This window comes from Bos mutus, chromosome 19, assembly GCF_027580195.1.
Source record: "Bos mutus isolate GX-2022 chromosome 19, NWIPB_WYAK_1.1, whole genome shotgun sequence".
Taxonomy (NCBI): Eukaryota; Metazoa; Chordata; class Mammalia; order Artiodactyla; family Bovidae; genus Bos; species Bos mutus.
Window position 1 is genome coordinate 9,452,374 of NC_091635.1, and position 21,663 is coordinate 9,474,036.

Here is a 21,663-nt window from a genome sequence, read left to right on the forward strand (position 1 = left end):
AGAAGGCAGTGGGTGAGCACAGGAGGTCAGGGAGGGAGACTCAGCATATGGGCTTCCGAGACACCTGGGGGTTTTCAGAGGACAGATGCTTTCTTGCCCGAGGTCATCAAGGTGTGACTTGCAGCTGCCCTTGTGTCTGCCCAGACTGCTTGTCCTCCAAGTAGCTTGGGGCACTACCAGGCAGACTTGGGCACCTGTATTAGCTGAGCATGACTTATCTCCTCTATTCATCCTCCCTAACAAGACCAGACGAGACCTCTTGGGGGAAGCAGTGTTTGTCCTGTCACCATGGAAAAATGTAACCATGTAAAAAATTGCTCAATCCCTTAAAACCATTACCTAAAATTTTTGCAACCTCTCAATGTGCATGTTGGAGGGCAAAATCGTAGTTGCCTCATTCTGGTTGTAGCTCTGTTTCAAAGTAGCCACGAAGGCCAGAGGCTCTCCGTGTGTGGCTTCAGAAAGGACTGAGGTCATTGCTTGCTGTTTATGCTTAATGTAAATACTCCTTAGTTTAACTGACCGTACTGTGGATATCTCTGTGTGCTTCTATAGCTTACTTTAGATCAGAAGTTCACAGTGGGGAGGTACTCCTGTTGTTTATCACTTAATACCTCACTCAGTGAAGAATCACATGTCAAAAGAAACTGCCAGCTCTTCTCCCGATGGTCAGGATGCTCCTGTGGTCTGCGTGGTACTCATTGCCCTGCATCATGGTGTGGCCATTTGGCAACTTGACTGCAACTACTCTGTGCGAGGCACTGAGCAAAAGTGGAACCAAGCAAAGGATAGTTTCATTCGAGTTCCTGGAAATTAGGCAATTTGATGATTCACCACTTCTAACTTGGAAGAGCTGAATCAAATTCCACCCTGTATTTGTAAAGCTATCTGAAACTTAAGGGAAAAAATGAAAATCTGAAATACTCATTGATTGTAAACAATCTGGAAAACCTTAAATAGCACCAAATAACCAATGTTAACATTTTGGTGTAATTTACTTTCAGTCTGTTTGTACACACACTCTTTTCCCAATTTTTAACAGAATGGCATACGCTCCGTACTACTCTTTGAAATTTGGATTTTACACTTAATTTCATTAATCATTCTTCTTTTTGCGGTTGCTGCACTGAATGGCATGGGGAACTGGCTTGAATCTTAATTCCCAACCAGGGATTGAACCCCAGAGCCACAGCAGTGAAAGCATGGAGTCCTAACCACTGGACTGCCAGGGGACTCCTTTTAACTGTTCTTCTAGAACATACTTTTAGAATGAATGCATGGTCTTCCAACATGATGATGTACCATTATTTAACTAACTTCCCCACTGTTGAACACTTTCACACTTTTGATATAAATAAAGTTGAGATGAACGTTTTTGTAGAGAATGTGTAATTTATTTCTTCAGGATAATTTGATGAAAGCAGAATTCAGAATATTTTGCATCCATATTCTTTTGTATCCATTTTGTGTCTATATTCTTTTAACCACACAACACCTCCCCTGGAATAAAGAGGATATCATCATCTCCAACAGCTTTTCCAGTTTCCAGTTCCCAGCCTATGTGGGTTCTGCCAAGGAAACACTTGTTACAGATGAAGTTATCATTTAACTTTTCTTTAAAATGTATTTATTTATTTTGGCCACGCTGGGTCTTCTTGCTTTGCGTGGGCTTTCTCTAGTTGTTGCTGGGGGAGGGGGTGGGTGTCTTCCTTGCAGTGCCTGAGCTTCTCAGTGCAGCGGCCTTCTCCTTGTGGAGCACAGGCTCCAGGTGGTTGGGCTGCACTTGTTGCAGCCAATGGGCTTAGAAGCTGCTGTGGCATGTGTAATCTTCCCGTACCAGGGATTGAACTCATGTCCCCTATATTGGCAGGTGGATTTCTATCCATTGTGACACCCAGGAAGTCCCACCCATTATCATCTTAAAATCAGCAAAGGAGAAAAGGAAAGCTATACCCATCTGAATGCAGAGTTCCAAAGAATAGCAAGGAGAGATAAGAAAGCCTTCCTCAGTGATCAGTGCAAAGAAATAGAGGAAAACAATAGAATCTGAAAGACTAGAGATCTCTTCAAGAAAATTAGAGATACTAAAGGAACATTTTCATTCCAATCCCAAAGAAAGGCAATGCCAAAGAATGCTCAAACTACCGCACAATTGCACTCATCTCACACGCTAGTAAAGTAATGCTCAAAATTCTCCAAGCCAGGCTTCAGCAATATGTGAACCGTGAACTTCCTGATGTTCAAGCTGGTTTTAGAAAAGGCAGAGCAACCAGAGATCAAATTGCCAACATCTGCTGGATCATGGAAAAAGCAAGAGAGTTCCAGAAAAACATCTATTTCTGCTTATTGACTATGCCAAGGCCTTTGACTGTGTGGATCACAATAAACTGTGGAAAATTCTGAAAGAGATGGGAACACCAGACCACCTGACCTGCCTCTGAGAAACCTGTATGCAGGTCAGGAAGCAACAGTTAGAACTGGACATGGAACAACAGACTGGTTGCAAATAGGAAAAGGAGTACGTCAAGGCTGTATATTGTCACCCTGCTTATTTAACTTCTATGCAGAGTACATCATGAGAAACGCTGGGCTGGAAGAAGCACAAGCTGGAATCAGGATTGCCGGAAGAAATATCAATAACCTCAGATATGCAGATGACACCACCCTTATGGCAGAAAGTGAAGAGGAACTAAAGAGCCTCTTTATGAAAGTGAAAGAAGAGAGTGAAAAAGTTGTCTTAAAACTCAACATTCAGAAAACTAAGATCATGGCATCACTTCATGGCAAATAGATGGGGAAACAGTGGAAACAGTGGCAGACTTTATTTTTGGGGGCTCCAAAATCACTGCAATGGTGACTGCAGTCATGAGATTAAAAGATGCGTGTTCCTTGGAAGAAAAATTATGACCAACCTAGACAGCATATTAAAAAGCAGAGACATTACTTTGCCAACAAAGGTCCATCTAGTCAAGGCTATGTTTTCCCAGTAGTCATATATGGACTATAAAGAAAGCTGCGCGCCGAAGAATTGACGCTTTTGAACTGTGGTGTTGGAGAAGACTCTCAAGAGTCCCTTGGACTGCAAGGAGATCAAACCAGTCCATTCTAAAGGAGATCAGTCCTGGGTGTTCATTGGAAGGACTGATGCTGAAACTCCAATACTTTGGCCACCTGATGTGAAGAGCTGACTCACTTGAAAAGACCCTGATGCTGGGAAAGATTGAAGGTGGGAGGAGAAGGGGACGACAGAGGATGAGATGGTTGGATGGCATCACCAACTCGACGGACATGCATTTGAGTAAACTCCGGGAGTTGGTGATGGATAGGGAGAACTGGCATGCTGCAGTCCATGGGGTGGCAAAGAGTCGGACACGACTGTGACTGAAATGACTGATGAGAAATGTTCTTGGCTATAGGGATGAGCTCCTTCAGCTTCTTTGGCCATGGGGCCGTAGTTCCCAGAGGGAGGTTATGACGTGTGTATGCATTTGGGCTCATAGAGGTGTCTTTCCTGCACCTAGACTGGGTGAGCCGCTCTGTGTCCTCGAGCTGCAGGCCTGGAGCTGACCAGGTGAAACATCGTCCTGCCTGGGTCTGGTGGGGATTTTTCCGTTCTCAGTGTGCTGGGGTAAGTCAACGGGTCACCCCCTTCTGGACATCTTACCCAATACTTGGAGGCGGGGCTCGGCCTCTCAAGTCCAGCCTGAACTCGGTCACGGGACCTGGACAGGTGATGTCCCCCTACTACTCTCCACCCCCTGTCCGGTATCGAGGCCGAGTCAGCGGATGCTGAGGCCCGCCCTCTGCTCTCCCACGGCCTGGCTCCAGCTCGGAGCACACCTGTGCCCACCTGGCAGGAAACCGAAGCCGAGGGGCGGGCCCGCCGGCGCTCCGGGCTCGCGCGCGCGGCCGCTGTCTGCGCGCACGGTTGTCAATAAAGTTCTCGCGCGCCGGAAGCGGAAGCGGCGAGTCTCCATGGCGGCGGCGGCGGCTGCGGCGGCTGGGCCGGTGTTCTGGAGGCGGCTGCTGGGCCTTCTGCCTGGCCGCCCCGGGCTGGCTGCGCTCCTGGGGCGCCTGTCCGACCGCCTCGGCAGGAACCCGGACCGCCGGCGCAGGAGGTGAGAGGGCTGCGGGGCTGCAGGCGCGCCCGCTTCCCCCCGACCCGGACCCCAAGCCCCCTGGCGTGGCGGCGAGACCTCCGTGTCCCCCGCGCGGGCCCGCCCGGCCCCACTTTGCCGCCAGCCTTCCGGGGGAACGGGGGCCCCGCGAGCGAGATCGGCTGGGCCTGCCCGGAGCTGCGATGGGCGAGCCCGACCCCGGTCTGCGTACGCTGGAGCGAAGAGACTCCTGTGTGTGCACTCTTGGCGGGGGGTGGTTTGGGGTGGGGTGCTGGGTTCGTGCTTTTCTTTGGGCCCCAGGGTGTGAGTGTTGGAGAGTGTCCGCGAGAGACACTGCTTGAGTCCGGAGGGGTCTTTTCCTTAAATAATCCTAGCTGCGGGGGTGACTTGGCGAGAGTGAATCAGCCCTGCTGGGATTCTGTGCATGCAGCGTTTCTCACATCCTGCCAGAGGGCTGTGAAGCAATCCTGAGTCAGGAACACTCCGGCAAGGGAAGAGGAACCACTCGAAACCCTTTTTACACTTTGCAAAGGGCCTGTGTTCTGGAAAAGTACTGAAGTGACTTATGAAAGTGGTGAAGGAGGCTTTGAAGCAATTCTCCCAGGCAGTGATTTTTAAAAGTAAACATTTACCAAGAACATGTTGACCTAAGAGGCCTGCTGCTGTTGCTAATATTAAAAAAAAAAAAAAAATCTGTGCACAGTTTTTTTGTTAAAGAGACTCGAGCTTTACACTTATTTTTTAAGAAAACAAACAAACAAACGTAGAATTGCATCCTTTCCTAGAGGTTGCACCTATCTTAGATTTTTATCTGCTACTTGGGTGAAATTTGACCTTCTGGCATTTGGTAGATCTGTGGTCCAGTCCAGTGCTGATTCTAGGTATGGAAAGGAGCTTGCTTCATATTGGGTGACGTTGGAAGATTTTCAGCAAAAAGTTAAAAGTTTGATTTAGAGGAAGTTTTTGTGATAGAATCAGCACAGGTTGAAACTCCTGGAAGCTTACCGATCTGAACAGCTTTAAATTTTACATCAGTGAACCTAATGGGAGTGGTGTATAGAAGAGGTGGCCTCCCTTTTCTGTAATTGGTACTTAACAAAGACCTGTTCACTCCAGTGGATAGTCAAGTCAAATGACTTCTATGTCCTGACCTCAACCCACTAAGAAATTTGGTTTAAAGTTTGAAAAAAGGCTCTGAAGGACGAGATGTTTAGGCCATTTTGTCATTTCCCTTGTATATATTTAAACTGTACAAGAAAACACTTCATGATTAATCATTGTTTAACATTGGAATTGATTACTAAAAGATGTTGGGGCAATAGCCACAAATTCTTCTAAGATAGACATTTCTCTTGAGTGGTTGTGTGTGGGGGTGGGGTGGGGGGAAGGGGTTAGTGTGGCAGTGGCGATGGTCTAAATTGACTTTTTAAGGTCTTTTGTAAATAGCTTCAGTGGCTGCCAGTGTTGTGGCTCCATATTTCTTATTGATTAAGTTGAGAGACTTGTTTCCGTGGGTCGGCAGTTAAACCAGGAACCCAGTTAAATCACAGAAACACAATTGCCCGAAATTTTGGTCTTATGATACCTGTGCTAGGGTGGGGGATACACACTTTGAGCGATACTACTACAGTACTGTGGATTTCTGACCCTTTCTTTGTCTTACTCAGTTTGCAGATTTTTTTCTGCTCTCTGTGGCTTGGGTGTTTGGCATTACTCATGTCTCTATGGCCACTCACCTCTAGTGGCTGCTGACTTTCGTTTCTTCTCCATTGTTCAGTTGCACCTCCCAATTCCTCATTCCCCGAATGATGTGCTTTCTTGTAACTCTGATCATTGATTCATTGATAATAATTCTGTGTAGTCATGAACTTAACATTATTTTAGATTTTAGCTTGCCAGTCTGACTCAACTGTTGGAGTGCCTGGTGATTCCTTGTGGCTAGAAAGGGGAGTGGTGAGAGGGAACAGTTCTTTACTGCAGTTGTTTCCTTTTAGTTAAAGAGACAGCCATAGTGACAGAGAACTCTACTTAAAACTAATTCTAATTAGTGATCGGGAAATACTGTTGTTTTTCTCTTGAGCAAGCATCTGACTCATCGTGGACAGCTGGATTCACTCACTTATTCAGCCTGCATGTATAGAGCACTGCTGTGCCTGTGTTAGGTTCCAAGGAAACAGAAATACAGAGCGCCACCTTCAAGGTGCTCAGACCCATAAACAGACAGTAGTGATAGTAAAGTAAGGTAGGAAGGGTCATGGCAGCACCGAAGCACAGCTGGAAGTCACGGAGGCTTCCGGGTGGTGCTGGTCTTGGAGCTGTGTCTTCGAGGCGTGTGGAAGGGGGCCAAGTGGGGAAGTGGGAGCCGGTGTTCACCGGAGGATAGTGAGTGATGTTCTCATAGGCGGGTGGGGACAGCAGTGGAGGGCAGCTCTGAGGTCCCACAGGTCCTCAGGCTGTTGCCAGGAGCCAGCTGGGTACGGAAGAGGGACGGGAGGGAGAGAGGGAAGCTGGGCCAAGCCCTGGGGACGCTCGCTCTGAGAGACCCCGTGCAGTTTCTCTGGCTAACTGGTCTCGGCCCAAGGGGGTGGGGCTTGCTTTCGGGAAGAGGTGAGGGGGTTGGATTGGAGTCAGCCGTGGGGGGGTTGCTGAGGAGGCAGCTCATGTTTCTGACTGGGGCAACCACAGGGATGGTGGCACGCTTCACCGAGACAGGGAGTGGGAAAGAGGGCCGGGTCAGGGGGTGATGATAAGGTGAGGTCAGGGCAGTCAGTTAGCATCCAGGTGGGTCCAAGTGGAGGCACTCCCTGTTCAGGTGACTGGCAGGTTGGTTGCCCCGGAGAGGGAGACAAACTTGGGGAAGTTTCTTGGCGTCCTCGGACTAGTCAGAACCGGCTTGTTATTTGGAGCAGATGAGACCTAGCCGGAGCTGTGTCAGGAGGGCCTTAGCTCCTAAGCGAGCTTGCCTGCCATACAAGGAGATATTTTCTCTGTGGTCTCCTTTTTCTTTTTTAAAAGCTATTTTCAGTTTGAGCTATATGTAGAAAAGTCTTTATTTTTGAAACCCAAGGTCTGTTTATTCTAGGTGTGTGTACGCGTGCATGTATGTGGGGGGTGGAGGTGTTGTGGGGGTGGGGTGTCCTGACTTTGCTGAGTTGTCAGAGGGCAGTGTCACCAGCAAACTGTTCTTTTTATTGATTTTTTTTTTTTTTTTTTTACCTTGTAATGCCAGCTCAACCTACTCTTGTTCAACTTCTTAGTGGTTTCCACTCTGAGGGACCACCAGATTTCCAGAAATTACTTTTTCTCTGAATTTTCCCAGTTCCCCCTTACTCATTAGAGTTCAGTAGAGCCATCTCTTGGTTATTGTAGAATGGGTGGGGGGAGGGAGGACATTTAGAATCAAAGCATGATTTCCCCAAATAATTCAAATTAGATCTTGTAGAGAACTAAATTAAGATTTGCAGCTGACTAACCTTTAAATGGTAGCTTTATTGAGATCCTATTAACCAGAGTACCTTCTGATCACATTGCTGCTGGTGATGAATTAGGCTGGTCAGCCAGCTGTGTACTTGTGGATGGATAGAAACGAGCCCGGGATTGAAGCATTCTGATAGATAATCCCGTGGTAAACAAGTGATCTGAGTAATGTAAACGAGTTGTTTTCAAAGCTGCCGGGAAGTCAAGCCGATTGAGGGAAGTCAGGCTGGTTGAAGCTGTGTGGATTAGTAGCACGTGTGAGTGGTTCTCGGCAGAGCCTGCCGGGAGCCCGTGGCTCCCAAGGAGCGTCAGGGTCAGAAGTCTGCACTAGGTCTGTGGCCCCTCGATGTAATCGACTTTTCTTCTGGAAAGCCAAGAATAGGGTCACCGGGGCCGTGTGTAACCTCACGCTGGCAGCCCCGGCCCGGTGCCGGACTTCTTGGAGGAGTGCAGCGGCCGTTGGGCTTCTGAAGTGACCTACGGGAATTCACACTCATTTCCCTTGTGTGGGGTTAGGGCTTGCGTTAGTCAGGAAGGGCCGCCTGCTGCCAGGGCTGCAGGAAGTCTGGTCCCTTGGTGTAGTTTCTCGTGTAGTTTCTCGAGCCTTTCTCAGGAAGTGTTATGACTGTTGCTCTTTTCTCATCACTTCACCTCTTTACGTTTAAGTGTGTGTGACGGGGGTGGGGTGGGGGTTTCTTAAAAAGCAGTTTCTGAAAATAATGGCATTCCAGAGTTCTGTTTCTTTTAAAAGCTTCTTTCTTTTTCTTGTCGTTTTGTACCGATTTGGGTGGGACCCAAGCCACAGCATGTGTACCACGAATCTTATCGTACAGTTCCCGGAGAGTTTGTGGACATTCAGACCCCGACCCTGAGTGCGGGACACTTAGGTGCCCTTGCCTGCTACAGGGGACAGAGCCCCTCTGCTGTCCATGGTGGGTTTGTGGTTGGTGTAGGAGACAGTCCTCCGGTACCCCCCTTTTTTCTTCAGAGCCCCACAGCCCTTGTTTTGCAGAGCCCCTAGGAGGCTGGCCTGCTTCCTCATGTCCACAGGTAGTGGGTGGCACCGCTGCGGCCCCCAGGGAGCCCCAGTGTCCTCTGCGGGTGCCCTGATGGAGGTGAGGTGCAGACCCAGGCGGGATTCTCGGGCGTCAGCTTTCCTTGGCCCCTCCGAGGTCCCTGTGAGGACGTGTGAGGGCTTGGTCGGACCTCCAGGCGCACTGCCTTGCGTCCTGGTCAAGGCGGGAGGCACTACGTGTGAGTTCTCCCCTGGTCAAGGGGGGAGGCAGCACGTGTGAGCTCTCCCCCCGGAGCGCGTGCAGTTTCAGAATGTTTGGTGGAATGGAAAACTCCGGTCCTCCCACACAAAGGAGAAATGCCTTCTCCCGTTTCTCCGGGCTTCCTTTGCACAAAGGGGTGTTGATGGCGTCTCAACCGCTCTTCTGCCCCCTCTCTCTCGGTTCTGCTGGCTCCTCTGAGCCCTGATCCTGTTGCCGTCCGCCCTGCTGCCGTCCGGTACCTCTCATGAATCAGCGTGGTGCACCGTCCTGTCTAGGACAGCCAGGCAGGGTTCTGCCCTCCTTGCTCTAATGGCAGGCCCGTCCACGGACAAGAGCGTCACGGCGGGTCAGGTGTGGATTCCTCTTGGAGAGGCTGGGAAGAAGCCTCCCTCTCTTCCCCGCTGCCCTGCTTCATACTTATGTGCCTGCCTAGTCGCCCCCACATCCTCCTACCCCAGGCCCCTCTCTGGGTGGAGGGAGTGGCCCCAGGTCAGGGGTCCTCAGCTTAGCCCCAGAGCACTCCCCAGCTCAGAGAATTAGTCTGCAGGTTCCACAGGAAGTCCTCCGTCACGAGGCTGACCGTCTCCCTGAGCCAGGTGTCCTGTGGGTTTTGGCTAGAACCGCCCTGTGGAGAGGTTGCTCTCCCATCTCACTTTCAGAATTGTGAGCTGAGGATTGTTTTGCATTGTTTGTAGCTGAGGGCTGTAGCGAAGCTGTTAAGCTTGCCTGAGTTTGAGTTCCAGGGTGCGCCCTTGCTCTGGCCCGAGCCCTGTCCTCTAAACCCCCCTGCAACTCGGAGTCAGGGCAGGAGAGGGAGGCACAGCCTTATCTGGCCCCCCAGCCCCTGCCACTTCCTCCTCCCTGTAACTGGAAATGGGAGTTCGATGGTATCTAGAAAGAGATGATTCAGGGGAGCTCAGGGCTCGGTGTGGAAATTGTGTGTGTGAAGGTCTAGTTCTCTAAATGGTTAGTGTGACAGCTCTGCTTTCTTTGTAGAGTAACCACAGCTCCCTGCCTCCTCTTGTCTCGTGGGGATTAGGGTTTTGACCTGGGACAGCTGCCTGGGGTGGGGGGAATTGCTTGTATAGGTGGTGGGGGCCCCTGGAGGCTGGGATTAGCGTGCAGCAGGGGCTGTGGCTGGCACGGGGGGAGACCTTTTCTGAGAAAATTCCCAGGAGTCCCTTGTGGAAAGCGAGAACTCACCCCCAGGGGGATCTGGCTGAGATGATCGGAGAACGTGGGCCCCTGCGCAGTCCCCGCCCCGAGGGCTGGCTGCTTCTGCCGTGGCAGGGCGGCAGTTAGATTTTGAGGGTCTGGGGCCTGGGTGTGGCTCCCCCTGCCTGTGCTGACCTTGTGGGGCCTTTATTAAACTCTGTGCTCCTTTTCCAAGCACCTTCCTCTTTGGAATGTAAAGCTACCTCTCAAGGGTTGGGTCTCCACCACCAATTAGTCCCTGAAACATAATTGGCTTTCAGTTCCTTCTCCTCTCTAACAAAAATAAACCTGTCAGTATACAGGTTAAACAGGAAACAGGGTGAAAAAGCCCTCAGCAGAGCTTGGAACCTGGCCCCGTAGGAGCTGCCCGGGAGAGCGGCCCGGCGGGCCCGAGACCTGCCCATGGTGGCCCCCGGCAGGCTGGTCTGCTGAGCCCCTCTTGCGGGTGGCAGGGCCTCAACCCCCTGCGCTCACCGTCTGTCTTCTCTGGACTGCCTGTTGAGCCCCTCCTGGGTTTTTCTGGCGCCTGTGGGTTTTGGCAGTCCTGCCTCTTTCCCTCGCACACACCTGTCCTGGCTTGGGAACCCCCCGCCCCCCGCTGCACTTCCTGTCTGAATCCCACCAGGCGATCAAAGCCCCTTTCAAGGGAGGGTTGTTGTGAGGCTTCCCCAGCAGCTCAGGCATCGGCAGCTCGCCTGTGATCACTTGAAGCACATGCGCTGTTTGTGTATTTTGACTTTTCCTGAATCAGTCTTAGCGGTTTCCTTTGTGTTCTTAGATTTCAGGTGTGTAAGCTGCTGAGGCCACCAGGTTTGTGGGCGGCAGGCCCTGGGCTGGCCGTGCCTCCCCCGAACAACATCAGTGCTCACGTGACCACTTGGACTAAGGCCCAAGTTGGCACTTGCCTTCTCCTGGGTTGCTCTGTGGCAAAGAGGTGTTTCCTCATCTTGCTTTTTGGGAGTGGCGCTGTGTGTTGGCTCATCTGAAGAGCGTGGGGGACTGATTGCATGGCCTGGGGCACAGGTATCGCCCTGGATCTGTTTTATCTGGTCTGAGTGATATAAGTGCTCTGAGGCTGGGAGATGAGTTGATCTAATGGTACTGAGGGGTTTTCCACCTCAAGCAGACTATTTAATTCCTGAGTATTAGACTTCTGGGGCTTCCCAGGTGGTGCTAGTGGTAAAGAACTCACCTGCCAATGCAGGAGACATAAGAGATGTGGGTTTGATCCTTGGGTGGGGAAGATCCCCTGGAAGAAGCCATGGCAACCCACTCCAGTATCCTTGGCTGGAGAATCCCAGGGACAGAGGAGCCTGGTGGGCTGCAGTCCGGAGGGTCTCAAAGAGGCGGACACGACTGAAGCCACTTCGCGCACGTTAGACTCTTCAGGCCCCCTCTGGGGCTTCACGTTGAGTGTCGAGCATGTTCCCGTTCTCGTGGTTTTCCGCTGGACTGAGGGCTCTCCCTCCCCGCTCTGGAAGGGGGCCTGGAGCGCAGCAGCAGGACAGCCTCCGCTTTGGGAAATCGAGGCTGCAGCCCTGCGTTTGCACATCTAGGGCTTTCATTTGCTGCTCTTTACAGGGAAGCTGGAGGAGAAGTGTAGCAAGCGATGCCTGGGAGTGTGGTCCCCACCTCCTCAGAGGCAGTGGGAAGGGACCTCTGCTCGGAGGCCGGTGGTGAACCCTGGCTTCCCAGGGTCCAGAGCCCGTGCCTTCCACCCGTTGACTAAAGTTTTCTTGGCAGTGAGTCACCGTGACAGCCCGGTGGGCTTTCTGGGAAGCCCAGCTGCCGGCCATCTGGCGTGTGTGTGGAGGGACATTCACAAACCCTGGGAAGATTCAGTGTTTTATCAGGAGACAGTGAGTGAAATCATCTTCCTGGAATCTGGGCCCTGCAGGCCACAGGGTGTTCAGCATCCTCTCCCTGGAGTCTCTCGTGAGGCCGTGGTGAAGGTCACAGGCTGAAGAGTATTTTCCTGCTGCTCTTTGCTGGAAGCCAGACAGGGATGAGGCTCCGCGGACAGGGGCCCTTCACTGCGGGCTTGGCCTCAGTGGCGTGGAGCCCGCCAGAGATGGGTGTGACCCCCCGGGAGGCTGGGTCCAGTGGTGAAAGGGCAGTTGTTATCACCAGCGGCCCCTCATGAGACGGTCACTCCCCCAGCCTCTTCCAGCTTTTCTTTCTGTGTGTGCTGTGCTCAGTCGCTTCAGTCGTGTCTGACTCTTTGTGACCCCATGGACTGTAGCCCACCATGCTCCTCGGTCCAAGGGATTTCCCAGGCAAGAATACTGGAATGGGTTGCCAGTTCCTTCTCCAGGGGATCTTTCTGACCCAGGGATCAAACCCATGTCTCTTAAACGTTCCCTGCATTGGCAGGCACGTTCTTTACCACTAGTGCCACCTGGGAAGCTGAGTATTAGAGAAAACTTAATTTTTTTTTTCCTGGTTCCTTCCCTGAATAAAAGGCTGTTTATCTCATCAGAGAACCAGGGGTCTGGGTTGTAGTCATCAGACTGAGACCAGACCTGCCCTTGCTCTGGGTGGCCTGTGGCAGCTTTCTGCAGGTGAGTTTGTTGGGAGTATTAAACCAGGTGATGGCCTTCTGAGTTTACTTGTGGCTGCTCTAAGTTTTTGTTTGCAATCAGCGTAAAGTTTGGGGTTTATCTATAGGCTTTGGCACTTCTTAAGTTGCTTGACTCATAGGGGCTGAAGAAAAACTCTTGCAGGGTTTGACTAGAGCTCGCTTAAAATGGTCTAGAAGATCTGAAGTTCTCAAAAAGAAAAAATTATTATTTTTTTTCCTTATTTGCCCGCAGGAGCTGAGAGAGACTTGTGAGGAAGTCTTTGAGGTGTGTGACGGACTGTGTGTCTCTCCCCAGGTCACCGTGGCTGCTGTTGGCCCCTCTCCTGTCCCCTGCGGTCCCTGTGGTCACCTCGCCTCCGTGCTGCCTGTGTGCGGAGGGCGTGCATCGCTTCCAGTGGATCAGAAACCTGGTTCCAGAGTTTGGCGTCTCCAGCTCTCATGTCAGGGTGCTTTCTTCCCCAGCAGAGTTTTTTGAGCTTATGAAGGTAAGTCGTGTTTAAGGGATAGAGGTTCAAGTGTGGGGTTAGAGGTTCGGTGAGGGGGGGCATAAGGTTGGGTGAGCCCTGAGCCGAAACACCCTTCATAGAAGCTTTCGATGGCTGCTCAGCTCTGCCTGTCAGGGGTCAGGCTCACACCTGGCTGAGCCACGCCATAACCAGAGGCTCCCTGCATGGCGGAGGTCTCAGGTGGAACAGCTCAGAGCGTGGGGGCCCCGTGAGGGTCGGGTCCCAAGTGTTGGTTCTCATGGACAGGTTGATTCCCTCTGTTCCGTGTTGGCAACAGAGGCTAGCTGGGAGGCTAGCCGGGAGCTTAGTGAGAGCTTGGGGGCCACACGGGCACATCCTGCCGAGGCTGTCTGTGCTGCGCGTCAGCGCAGGGGTGTGGGGGACGAGCGTCATTCTGGTCAGGGCAGGGCAGACCCCCTAGGGGTCCGTGGCAGCGTCTCCAGAACCCAGTCGCTCCAATGGTGGACAAGAGATGGAGACCCACATGACCTACAGGGTGGGATTTGACACGTAGGCAGTGGCTCTCTCGTTCAGCGGAGAGCGTTTACAGAGAACTGAGAAGTCTGAGCATCTGGTTTTAGGTCTCAGGGTTCTGGTGATTCTACCTAAAGTTTGTACCTTCCATCTCCTGGTAGATATGCTAATCTTTGCATTTAGGGGCTTCAGGTTTTCGTACATTACATAGGCGTTCATGTCATGTCTAGTTGTTTGTGGTTAAGCTGCTAATTGGAATGAAGTAATTCAGCGCTCATTAACTTTTATTCACGTGGATTCTGAGTCTATTGACGATGATGTTAGAGTTAAGGTATGGTGCGGTCAGGAGGAGTGCTGGGAGATAACAAGACATACAGGTAGACTTTCCTTTTTCTGCACAGCAAACCAGCTCATTTGAATGCTTGCATATTTTTTTCTCCTGTGCCCTGTTGTTTTGTAGATCTCAATCTCCTGCCAGTTTATTCCATTATGGAGTGTGTGCGTGCGCACACACTCCCCCGCCCCTTTGCTCTGCTCGACTCTCCCGTGTGTCCTTGTTTGTGTAGAACTGATGCTGAAACTGTTCACTCTGCTCCTACTTGGTCCTCTGCTTGGCTTGAAGAAACAGATTTTTCAAAGGAGGCTGGTCTTGGTGTCCCAGTCAACTCCTGGGAAACAACAGGCTGTCCGTGGGGGTCTCCTGGCCTGGAGACGGGCCATGCCCTCATCTGCCCAGGGTGAATGGGGCTGCCGAGTCCCGGCCCGGCCGGAGGGCTCAGGCCGGGAGGAAGCCGAGGCCACCATTTCCTGCCTCCTGCACTGAGTCGTGGCAGGTTCCCTGGCCCATTGCATGCGGAGCAGTTGTGTTTCTTCCTGGGACAGAGTGGCCCGTGTTCCCGGAGACCGCGGCGTGGCGCCTGCCTGGGCCCAGGCCTTCATCTCGGCCGAGCTTGTGCCACAGGGCCCAGCGTCACAGCAGACCGTCGCGTTGTCTGTTGTCGTTTGCCGCCCGAACTAAATCACCTTTCTCCTTACTTGTTCTCCTCTTGCCTGTTTTCATACTCACTTTCCCCACAAGCAGCCATCTAGTAAATAACAAAATGAAGGAACCAGCAAACATAGGAAGTTCTTTGTTTGTTCCTCGCATATAAGCCTTTCCTGGTGTTGTGCCGGTGTATTATCTCATCGAGACACCCCTCTTCCTCTGTTGACATGCAGGCCGTGGGGGCCACGTGGCAAAGCAAGCTGGAGTGTGCGTCCTGCCTCTCCGGGTGCCCTCGCCAGCTTGCCCTTCTTCCTGCCTTTGACCTCCTCTAGGGCCTGGCCGCTCAGCTCCTGAGAGGGGTCTGGTGTCCTCCTGCAGCTGGAACGGGTCTCAGGAGAGGATGTTTGAACTGTTTGAACTGAGGCGTCGTCTTTGGATGTTGAGTGTTCTGTTGGTGTGTCTAGCTAGCTACCTGTTTGTCTGCATTTCAGAAGTGTTATGTGCTCACTATAAAACCTTAGTGCAGATGGGGGTGTAGTGCAAGTTTGCACCCGTACTCCCTCCTCTGCCTCTGCCTCTGGGACACACACACACACGTATAGTGTGCGTGGGGCGCTGACAGGCAGCCGCTGTGTGCTCTGCTCAGCGATGTGCTTCTGCCTCTGCGGTGCGCTGTGGACCTTCCCTCAGGCCGTGTGCACGGGCCTCCCTCCTTCTCGAGGCTGCGCTGCGTCTTGTAGCATGGCTTTACTATCTTTACGTCTATCTTTACATCTTGTAGCTCATGCTTTACTATCAGGCTGCGCACTTTAAATTAGAGTTGTGGGTCCTTATTTGTGAGATTACCACACACATTTGGGTCTTGCTTTAAATATTAATTGGTGAAGATACAGGGTGGTTCAGTTTGGAGTGTTCTTTCTTTCCAGCATCAAAGGACGATACCTTAGTGAATATGAAAACGATGACTGTGAGGGACTTCCCTGGTGGTCCTGAGACCTCTGCACACCTATGTAGGGGGCCCAGGTTCGATCCCTGGTCAGGGACCTAGATCCTGCATGGAACAGTTAAAAGATCCCACATGCCACTGCTGGAGATCTGGCACAGCCAAATAAATAAAAGTAAATGTTTCTTTTTAAAAAATCATAACAAATGACTGAATTTTGAATTGTTTCTTCTCTTCAGGGGCAGATAAAAGTAGCCAAGAGGCGGGTCGTGATGGCATCCCTCTACCTGGGGATAGGTCCTCTGGAACAGGAACTGGTAAGGTTTGGGGGAGTCCTAGAGGCAGCAGTGGGTCACCCTGAAACCTCAGGCCATGTGGCACCGTGGAGTTGGGGTAGAGCCACCCTCCTTGGCCTCATTTTGGCTATTTTTGGCCTGCAAAAATAGCGTTGCAGGCCAGCTATTTTTCTTGTGGCCCCAGATGCTGGGGTTGTCGGGAGATGTGATCCTGGGCCTTCTGGCCTCGCTGGCCCGTGTCCTCCTCGGCCTGTACGGGGGCCCCAGGCTGTCGCTCTGCCAGGCCGGGGCTCTGGGAACTGCGACCCGCAGGCCAGATCTGGCCACCACCTGTTTGTGGCCTGTGGGCTAAAGCTGGTTTTCACATTTTCAGTGTAGGGCAAAAAGTCAAAAGAGGAGTAGTAATTGTGCCGCATAAAAGCACGTGAAATTCAAATTTCTGTGTCCATACATAAAGCTTTATTGGAGCCTAGCCACTCTCACCCACAGAGCCAGACGCGACCGCGCTCGCACGCGGACCGCTCTCCATCGCCACTCTCGTTCTTGTTTTGTCTGTGGCTGGGTTCTTGCTGTGGTGGCAGAACTGAGTAACTGTGACAGAGACCATCTGGCCTGCAAAGCTCCAAATATTTACTCTCTGGTCCTTCACAGAGAGGCTTTCTGAGCCTGTGTTAGACAGAGGAGCCAGCATGCAGGTCGGGCTCGCTGCTGCTTTCGTCCAGGGTTGGCGGTGGGTGCCGGGTCCCTGCCTAGACTTGCTGTCGTGCCTCACTTGTCCCCTCCAGTGAGACAGGCAGGGTTGGGAAGGGGCACACGTCACCTGTTGTGCAGGGCTAGGGGTGTTCCTGCAGGACGAGCCAGAGTGAGTGTGAACGAGGTCATTGTGTTGTCTGAGTTCTCAGGTGGTTTCGACTCTGAGGGAGAAGATGGGCCCCTTGCCCATAGCAAGTGTTGTTTCTTGGTTTGTCCTTGTTCAGAAACCCCTAGGACGGGGTTGTGGTTACAGGGCGAAGGGAAGGGTCGGGGGCAGGAGAGCCCCATCCCCTCCCTCCTGTCTGAGGAAGGGGCCGCCCCGCTTTCAGGACGTACTGTCAGCTGCCAGCTTGAGAAGCCTGTTTGTCCTCCCGGGAGAAGAATGCCACGTCCAGCCCATGGAGAGTGGCCAGTGGGCAGGTTGTGTCTTGGATTCATTCGTTCAGCAAATATTTACTGAGTGTTCTCCACGTGTGGGGCGCTGTTTGTTGTGTGCCTGTGAGGATCACCTGTTGCAACGTGTGTGGGAGCTCGTGTCTTAGCAGGTGTTCTCAAGAGCAGTGACATCCACACCCTTGGGCACCGTGCCCCTGACCCGCAGAGCCCTCTTCTTGCCTGGCCCGGGCTGTAGACACCGTGTCTTCCAATTAACTGTGCCCGGGGCGGCGGCCTTGGGAAGAGGTTTCACAGCATTGGCTTCTGGGCAAGTGTGGATGGTGTGTGCATGAGTGTGTGTGCAGATGTGTGCATGAGTGTTTGCAGAGGACTGTGGGGGCGTTAGCTGACAGGTTGGTTCATTAACACGTACCCGTTTTTTCAGCTCTCACTTCTGTTCTTGCGGCTCTTTTCTTGGCAGGTGGATTGCCTAGAAAGCACTCTAGAAAAATCACTCCAGGCGAAGTTTCCTTCCGGCCTCAGGGTGTCCATCCTCTTGGACTTCACGAGGGGCTCGAGAGGTAGGTCTGATGCGCTCCCTGGCCCCCAGGTTCTTCCTTGTCCAGAGCCTCTGTTTTAGGAGTGAAGCTTCACTCCAGGCTCAGCCAGGAGCAAGGTTATTTGAAGTCAGTCTAGGACGGGCCAGGACGGCCTGTCAGGATTCCTTTTGTGGCTTAGTGACCTGAAGTCTAAGTGAAAATGACTTTGAGAAAAAGGGAATGTTTTTCCCCCTGAGAAATATGGACACTTTTATTTTAAAAAAATACATGAAAAGAGATTTGTTTTGACTCCCACGCATCTGACCTGGTTTGCGTGGGCCTTGATTTGGGGCCTGGACCTTGGGCTGGCTTCACCTCCCTGGCTCCTCTGGCCCTCTGGGCCTTGATTTGGTTTGACCTTGGGCTGGTCACCTCCCTGGCCTCTGGCGCCCCTTTGTGGGCCTTGATTTGGGGCTTGGACCTTGGGCTGGCTTCACCTCCCTGGCTCCTCTGGGCGCCCCCTGGTTTGCGTGGGCCTTGATTTGGGGCTTGGACCTTGGGCTGGCTTCACCTCCCTGGCTCCTCTGGGCGCCCTCTGGCAGCCCCCGAGTCCGCGTCTTGTCCATCGGAAGAGCACCTGCTTCCCTCCGGGTCGGACCGAGGCTCCTGCATTGCCTGCCTCGGGCTCTGTCGGGGCTTCCGAGCCTGCTGACTGGCCCGGTCTGGCCTGGGTGCCTCCCCTTTACGGCTGGGGTGAGGCCAGGGTGGACAGAGCCATCTTCGCCCCGAGCAGAGTGTGAGAGTTGGGGGTGGGTGGACAGGTGCTGGGTGGCTGGAAGAGTAGATGTCTGCTACCCAGACCGCTCGGTCCTGCCCCGGGAGGTTGTGGGTGTCCAGGTGGAAGCTGTCCTGGGGCCCCTCTGGCTGGAAATGGCCCACGCCTGGCGGCCTGCCCTCGGGCCCTCGGGGGGCAGTCCTGCCCTGCAGGCTGCGTGTTTCTCCTGGCGCAACTCTCCCGTCCCTTCTCTCCTGCTCACCCACGTCTTCAGGAAGGAAGAACTCGCGCACCATGCTGCTCCCGCTCCTGCAGAGGTTTCCGGAACAGGTCCGCGTCTCGCTGTTCCACACGCCCAACCTCCGCGGGCTTCTGCGGCTCCTCATCCCCGAGCGCTTCAACGAGACCATTGGCCTGCAGCACATCAAGGTGTACCTCTTCGACAACAACGTCATCCTCAGCGGGTGAGGGCTTCCTCCCCCAGGCGGGAGCCAGCGGAGCGCAGGGGAGAGTCCATCCCCCGAGGCCCTGCCAGCGCGTGTTCAGTCTGCTTGCCTGGCTCTCGGCGTCTTCCTGGGGCCCTGACTGCCATGGAAGCCACGAAGCACAGCTGCACACTGGCCGTGGCTCCCTGAGGCCTCACTGCGTGCTCGTTCCTGTGCGAGCCCTTCGCGTGCCATCTCACCTGGTGCTCACTGTCACCCGACAAGGTCTTTCCCGCACTCTGTGTTGATAACAGGAGAAACCCCAGTGGATGAGTAACTTGGACAGGGCCGGGTGGGAAGCCATGCCCTTTGGGGAACCCTGGAGATGAGCCTTGAGTGGTCCTTGGCTCTGTAAACGTCCATGTCTCCTCTTGATGGTCAGTTCAGTGATGGGCAGGGCTTGCAGTCACTCCGCGGTGTCTCCTCCATATCACTCTGGCCCGCCTCTCGTGAGGGGGCTGGGCTCACTAGCTGTTTGTTGATTGGCTGCTGCTGTGTCCTGATCTGGGTTGGTCACTCCCCTGCTCCTGCCACTGACCCTGAGACGGGCTCCCCAGGACCTGCTGTCACGCCCTCTCGCCTGAGTCCTCACCTGCCGCTTTCCTCCTTGTAGTGCAAACCTGAGTGACTCCTACTTCACCAACCGGCAGGACCGCTACGTGTTCTTGCAGGACTGTCCCGAGATCGCCGACTTCTTCACGGAGCTGGTGGACGCAGTAGGGGACGTGTCCCTGCAGCTGCAGGGGGACGACACTGTGCAGATGGTCGAGGGGATGGTGCACCCTTACAAAGGTAGGGCAGGCCCTGCAGCCTCCCAGCCGGGGTGATGAGGGCGAGGAGGGCGCCCTCTAGAGGGGACGGTGCGTCCTTACAAAGGTAGGGCCGGGCCCTGCAGCCTCCCAGCCGGGGTGATGAGGGCGAGGAGGGCGCCCTCTAGAGGGGACGGTGCGTCCTTACAAAGGTAGGGCCGGGCCCTGCAGCCTCCCAGCTGGGGGCGGTGAGCGCAAGGAGGGCCTGTAGAGGGGATGGTGCATCCTTGCAAAGGTAGGGCAGGCCCTGCAGCCTCCCAGGTGGGGCGGTGAGGGCGCCCTCTAGAGGGGACGGTGCGTCCTTACAAAGGTAGGGCAGGCCCTGCAGCCTCCCAGCCGGGGCGGTGAGGGCGAGGAGGGCGCCCTCTAGAGGGGACGGTGTGTCCTTACAAGGTAGGGCCGGGCTCTGCAGCCTCCCAGCTGGGGGCGATGAGGGCAAGGAGGTGGTGAGGGCGAGGAGGGCGCCCTCTAGAGGGGACGGTGGGTCCTTACAAAGGTAGGGCCTGGCCCTGCAGCCTCCCAGCTGGGGCGGTGAGGGCGAGGAGGGCGCCCTCTAGAGGGGGCCCTACAAAGGTAGACGGGGCGGTGAGGGCGCCTTCTAGAGGGGTTGGTTCATCCTTATAAAGGTAGGGCCTGGCCCTGCAGCCTCCCAGCCGGGGCGGTGAGGGCAAGGAGGGCCTGTAGAGGGGATGCTGCATCCTTGCAAAGGTAGGGCCGGGGCTCTGCAGCCTCCCGGGCCGGGGGTGAGGAGGGCACGCTTCTGGTGGCCTTGCCACAGGTTTAGGAGACTTGGGTGGCAGAGCTTTGTTTTGCTTCTGTCTTTGGAGCCAGACAGATGATGTGACTCACTGGCCATCCGTCATGCTCTGCGGGTGAGGGAGTCGCCAGAGAAGGTGGGACTGTGGGCATTGGGTCTGGGTACCCATGGGATGAGCCAGGAACCTGCCCTGCACTTACAGGAAGCAGCCTGCTAAATGGCCACCCCCTCAGGGCCACTGATCCCAACTCCAGAGCTCAGAAGCTCTGTGGCTCTCGGCTCCAGTGAGGTCTGCGGCCTCCTGCCTGGAACGTGAAATGGGAGAGCCCTCGGCCTGCTGGAAACAGGCAAACCCCGGTGGCTGGTGTTCCCGGGGTATTTGCATTCTTGCAATTCCTGTGGCTGTGGCTTCCTGGTGGCCTTTAAGGAGGTCTGCTGCTGAATTTGCAGCCCTGTCAGCAGCGTGGGGAATGGGTTAAACCCAGCCCTTGTGAGGGGAAGAGCTAGAGAGGAAGCCTCTGAGAGGGGATGGCAGTGTGTTAGAGGTGTGTGTGTATGTCAGTGTTTTAAAGTAGTGCGCATGTGTTTATGTGCATGCGCAGTCGTGTCCGACTCTTTGCGACCCCATGGACTGTAGCCCGCCAGGCTCCTCTGTCCATGGAATTCTCCAGGCAAGAATACTGGAGCAGTTTGACATTTCCTACTCCAGGGGATTTTCCCGACTGAGATCGAACCCACTTCTCTTGTGTCTCCTGCATTGGTAGGCAGGTTCTTTACTACAGAGCCACCTGGGAAGCCCATGTAGAGTAGTATAATAGTTAGTATTATGTTTTAAATTTCACCAGTAAAAATTTATGGAAGTCTGTTTTCTCTCTGACCATACGAGTACCTACATGTTGTCTTCAGTTTTACCCTTTGGCTCATAAAGCCTAACAGATTCACTGTCTGGCCTGTACAGGAAATGTTGGCTGACCCCTGTTCTAACTTAACAGGCCTGGCACGCATAGGCAGAGAAAAGGGCCCCCGTTCAGAGAAGAGTGAGAGTTAGCACGCTCGAGGGGCGTAGGGGGCTGGGCAAAGCCTTGCTGGGGACCAGGGCAGCCTGAGAGCCCCCCCCCCAACCCCAACCCGCTACGATGCGAGAGTGAATGGCCCTCGTGCTGGCTGCCATCAGTAAGGGGGTATCCCCGCAGGGAGCTTTCCTTCTCCATGCGGCCACCCAGGCCTGATGGCGCTTGGGCCTGTGGGCCTGTCCCCAGCTCGGAGCTCGTGAGCGGTTACCTGCGTGGCCATGCTGC

The 21,663-nt window shown here is 53.7% G+C and overlaps 1 protein-coding gene across 21 annotated transcripts in view; it reads left to right on the plus strand.

The window, feature by feature from the left end:
• The first annotated feature begins 3,932 nt into the window (after positions 1–3,932).
• PGS1 (phosphatidylglycerophosphate synthase 1) overlaps positions 3,933–21,663 on the plus strand; it is a 37,379-nt gene continuing 19,648 nt past the window's right edge. For 7 of the 21 annotated variants that reach the window (XR_011467896.1, XR_011467897.1, XR_011467900.1 and 4 more), the window contains exons 1-6: positions 3,933–4,118; positions 12,964–13,153; positions 15,816–15,893; positions 17,482–17,581; positions 18,589–18,778; positions 19,413–19,591. Coding sequence is in view for 5 of the 21 variants with exons in the window: in XM_070389189.1 (XP_070245290.1) it covers positions 3,976–4,118; positions 12,964–13,153; positions 15,816–15,893; positions 17,482–17,581; positions 18,589–18,778; positions 19,413–19,591 (880 nt within the window). In the remaining 16 variants the exon portion in view is untranslated. The remainder of the gene's footprint in view (positions 4,119–12,963; positions 13,154–15,815; positions 15,894–17,481; positions 17,582–18,588; positions 18,779–19,412; positions 19,592–21,663) is intronic. The other 14 variants (XR_011467902.1, XR_011467903.1, XR_011467906.1 and 11 more) reach the window with 3 other exon arrangements.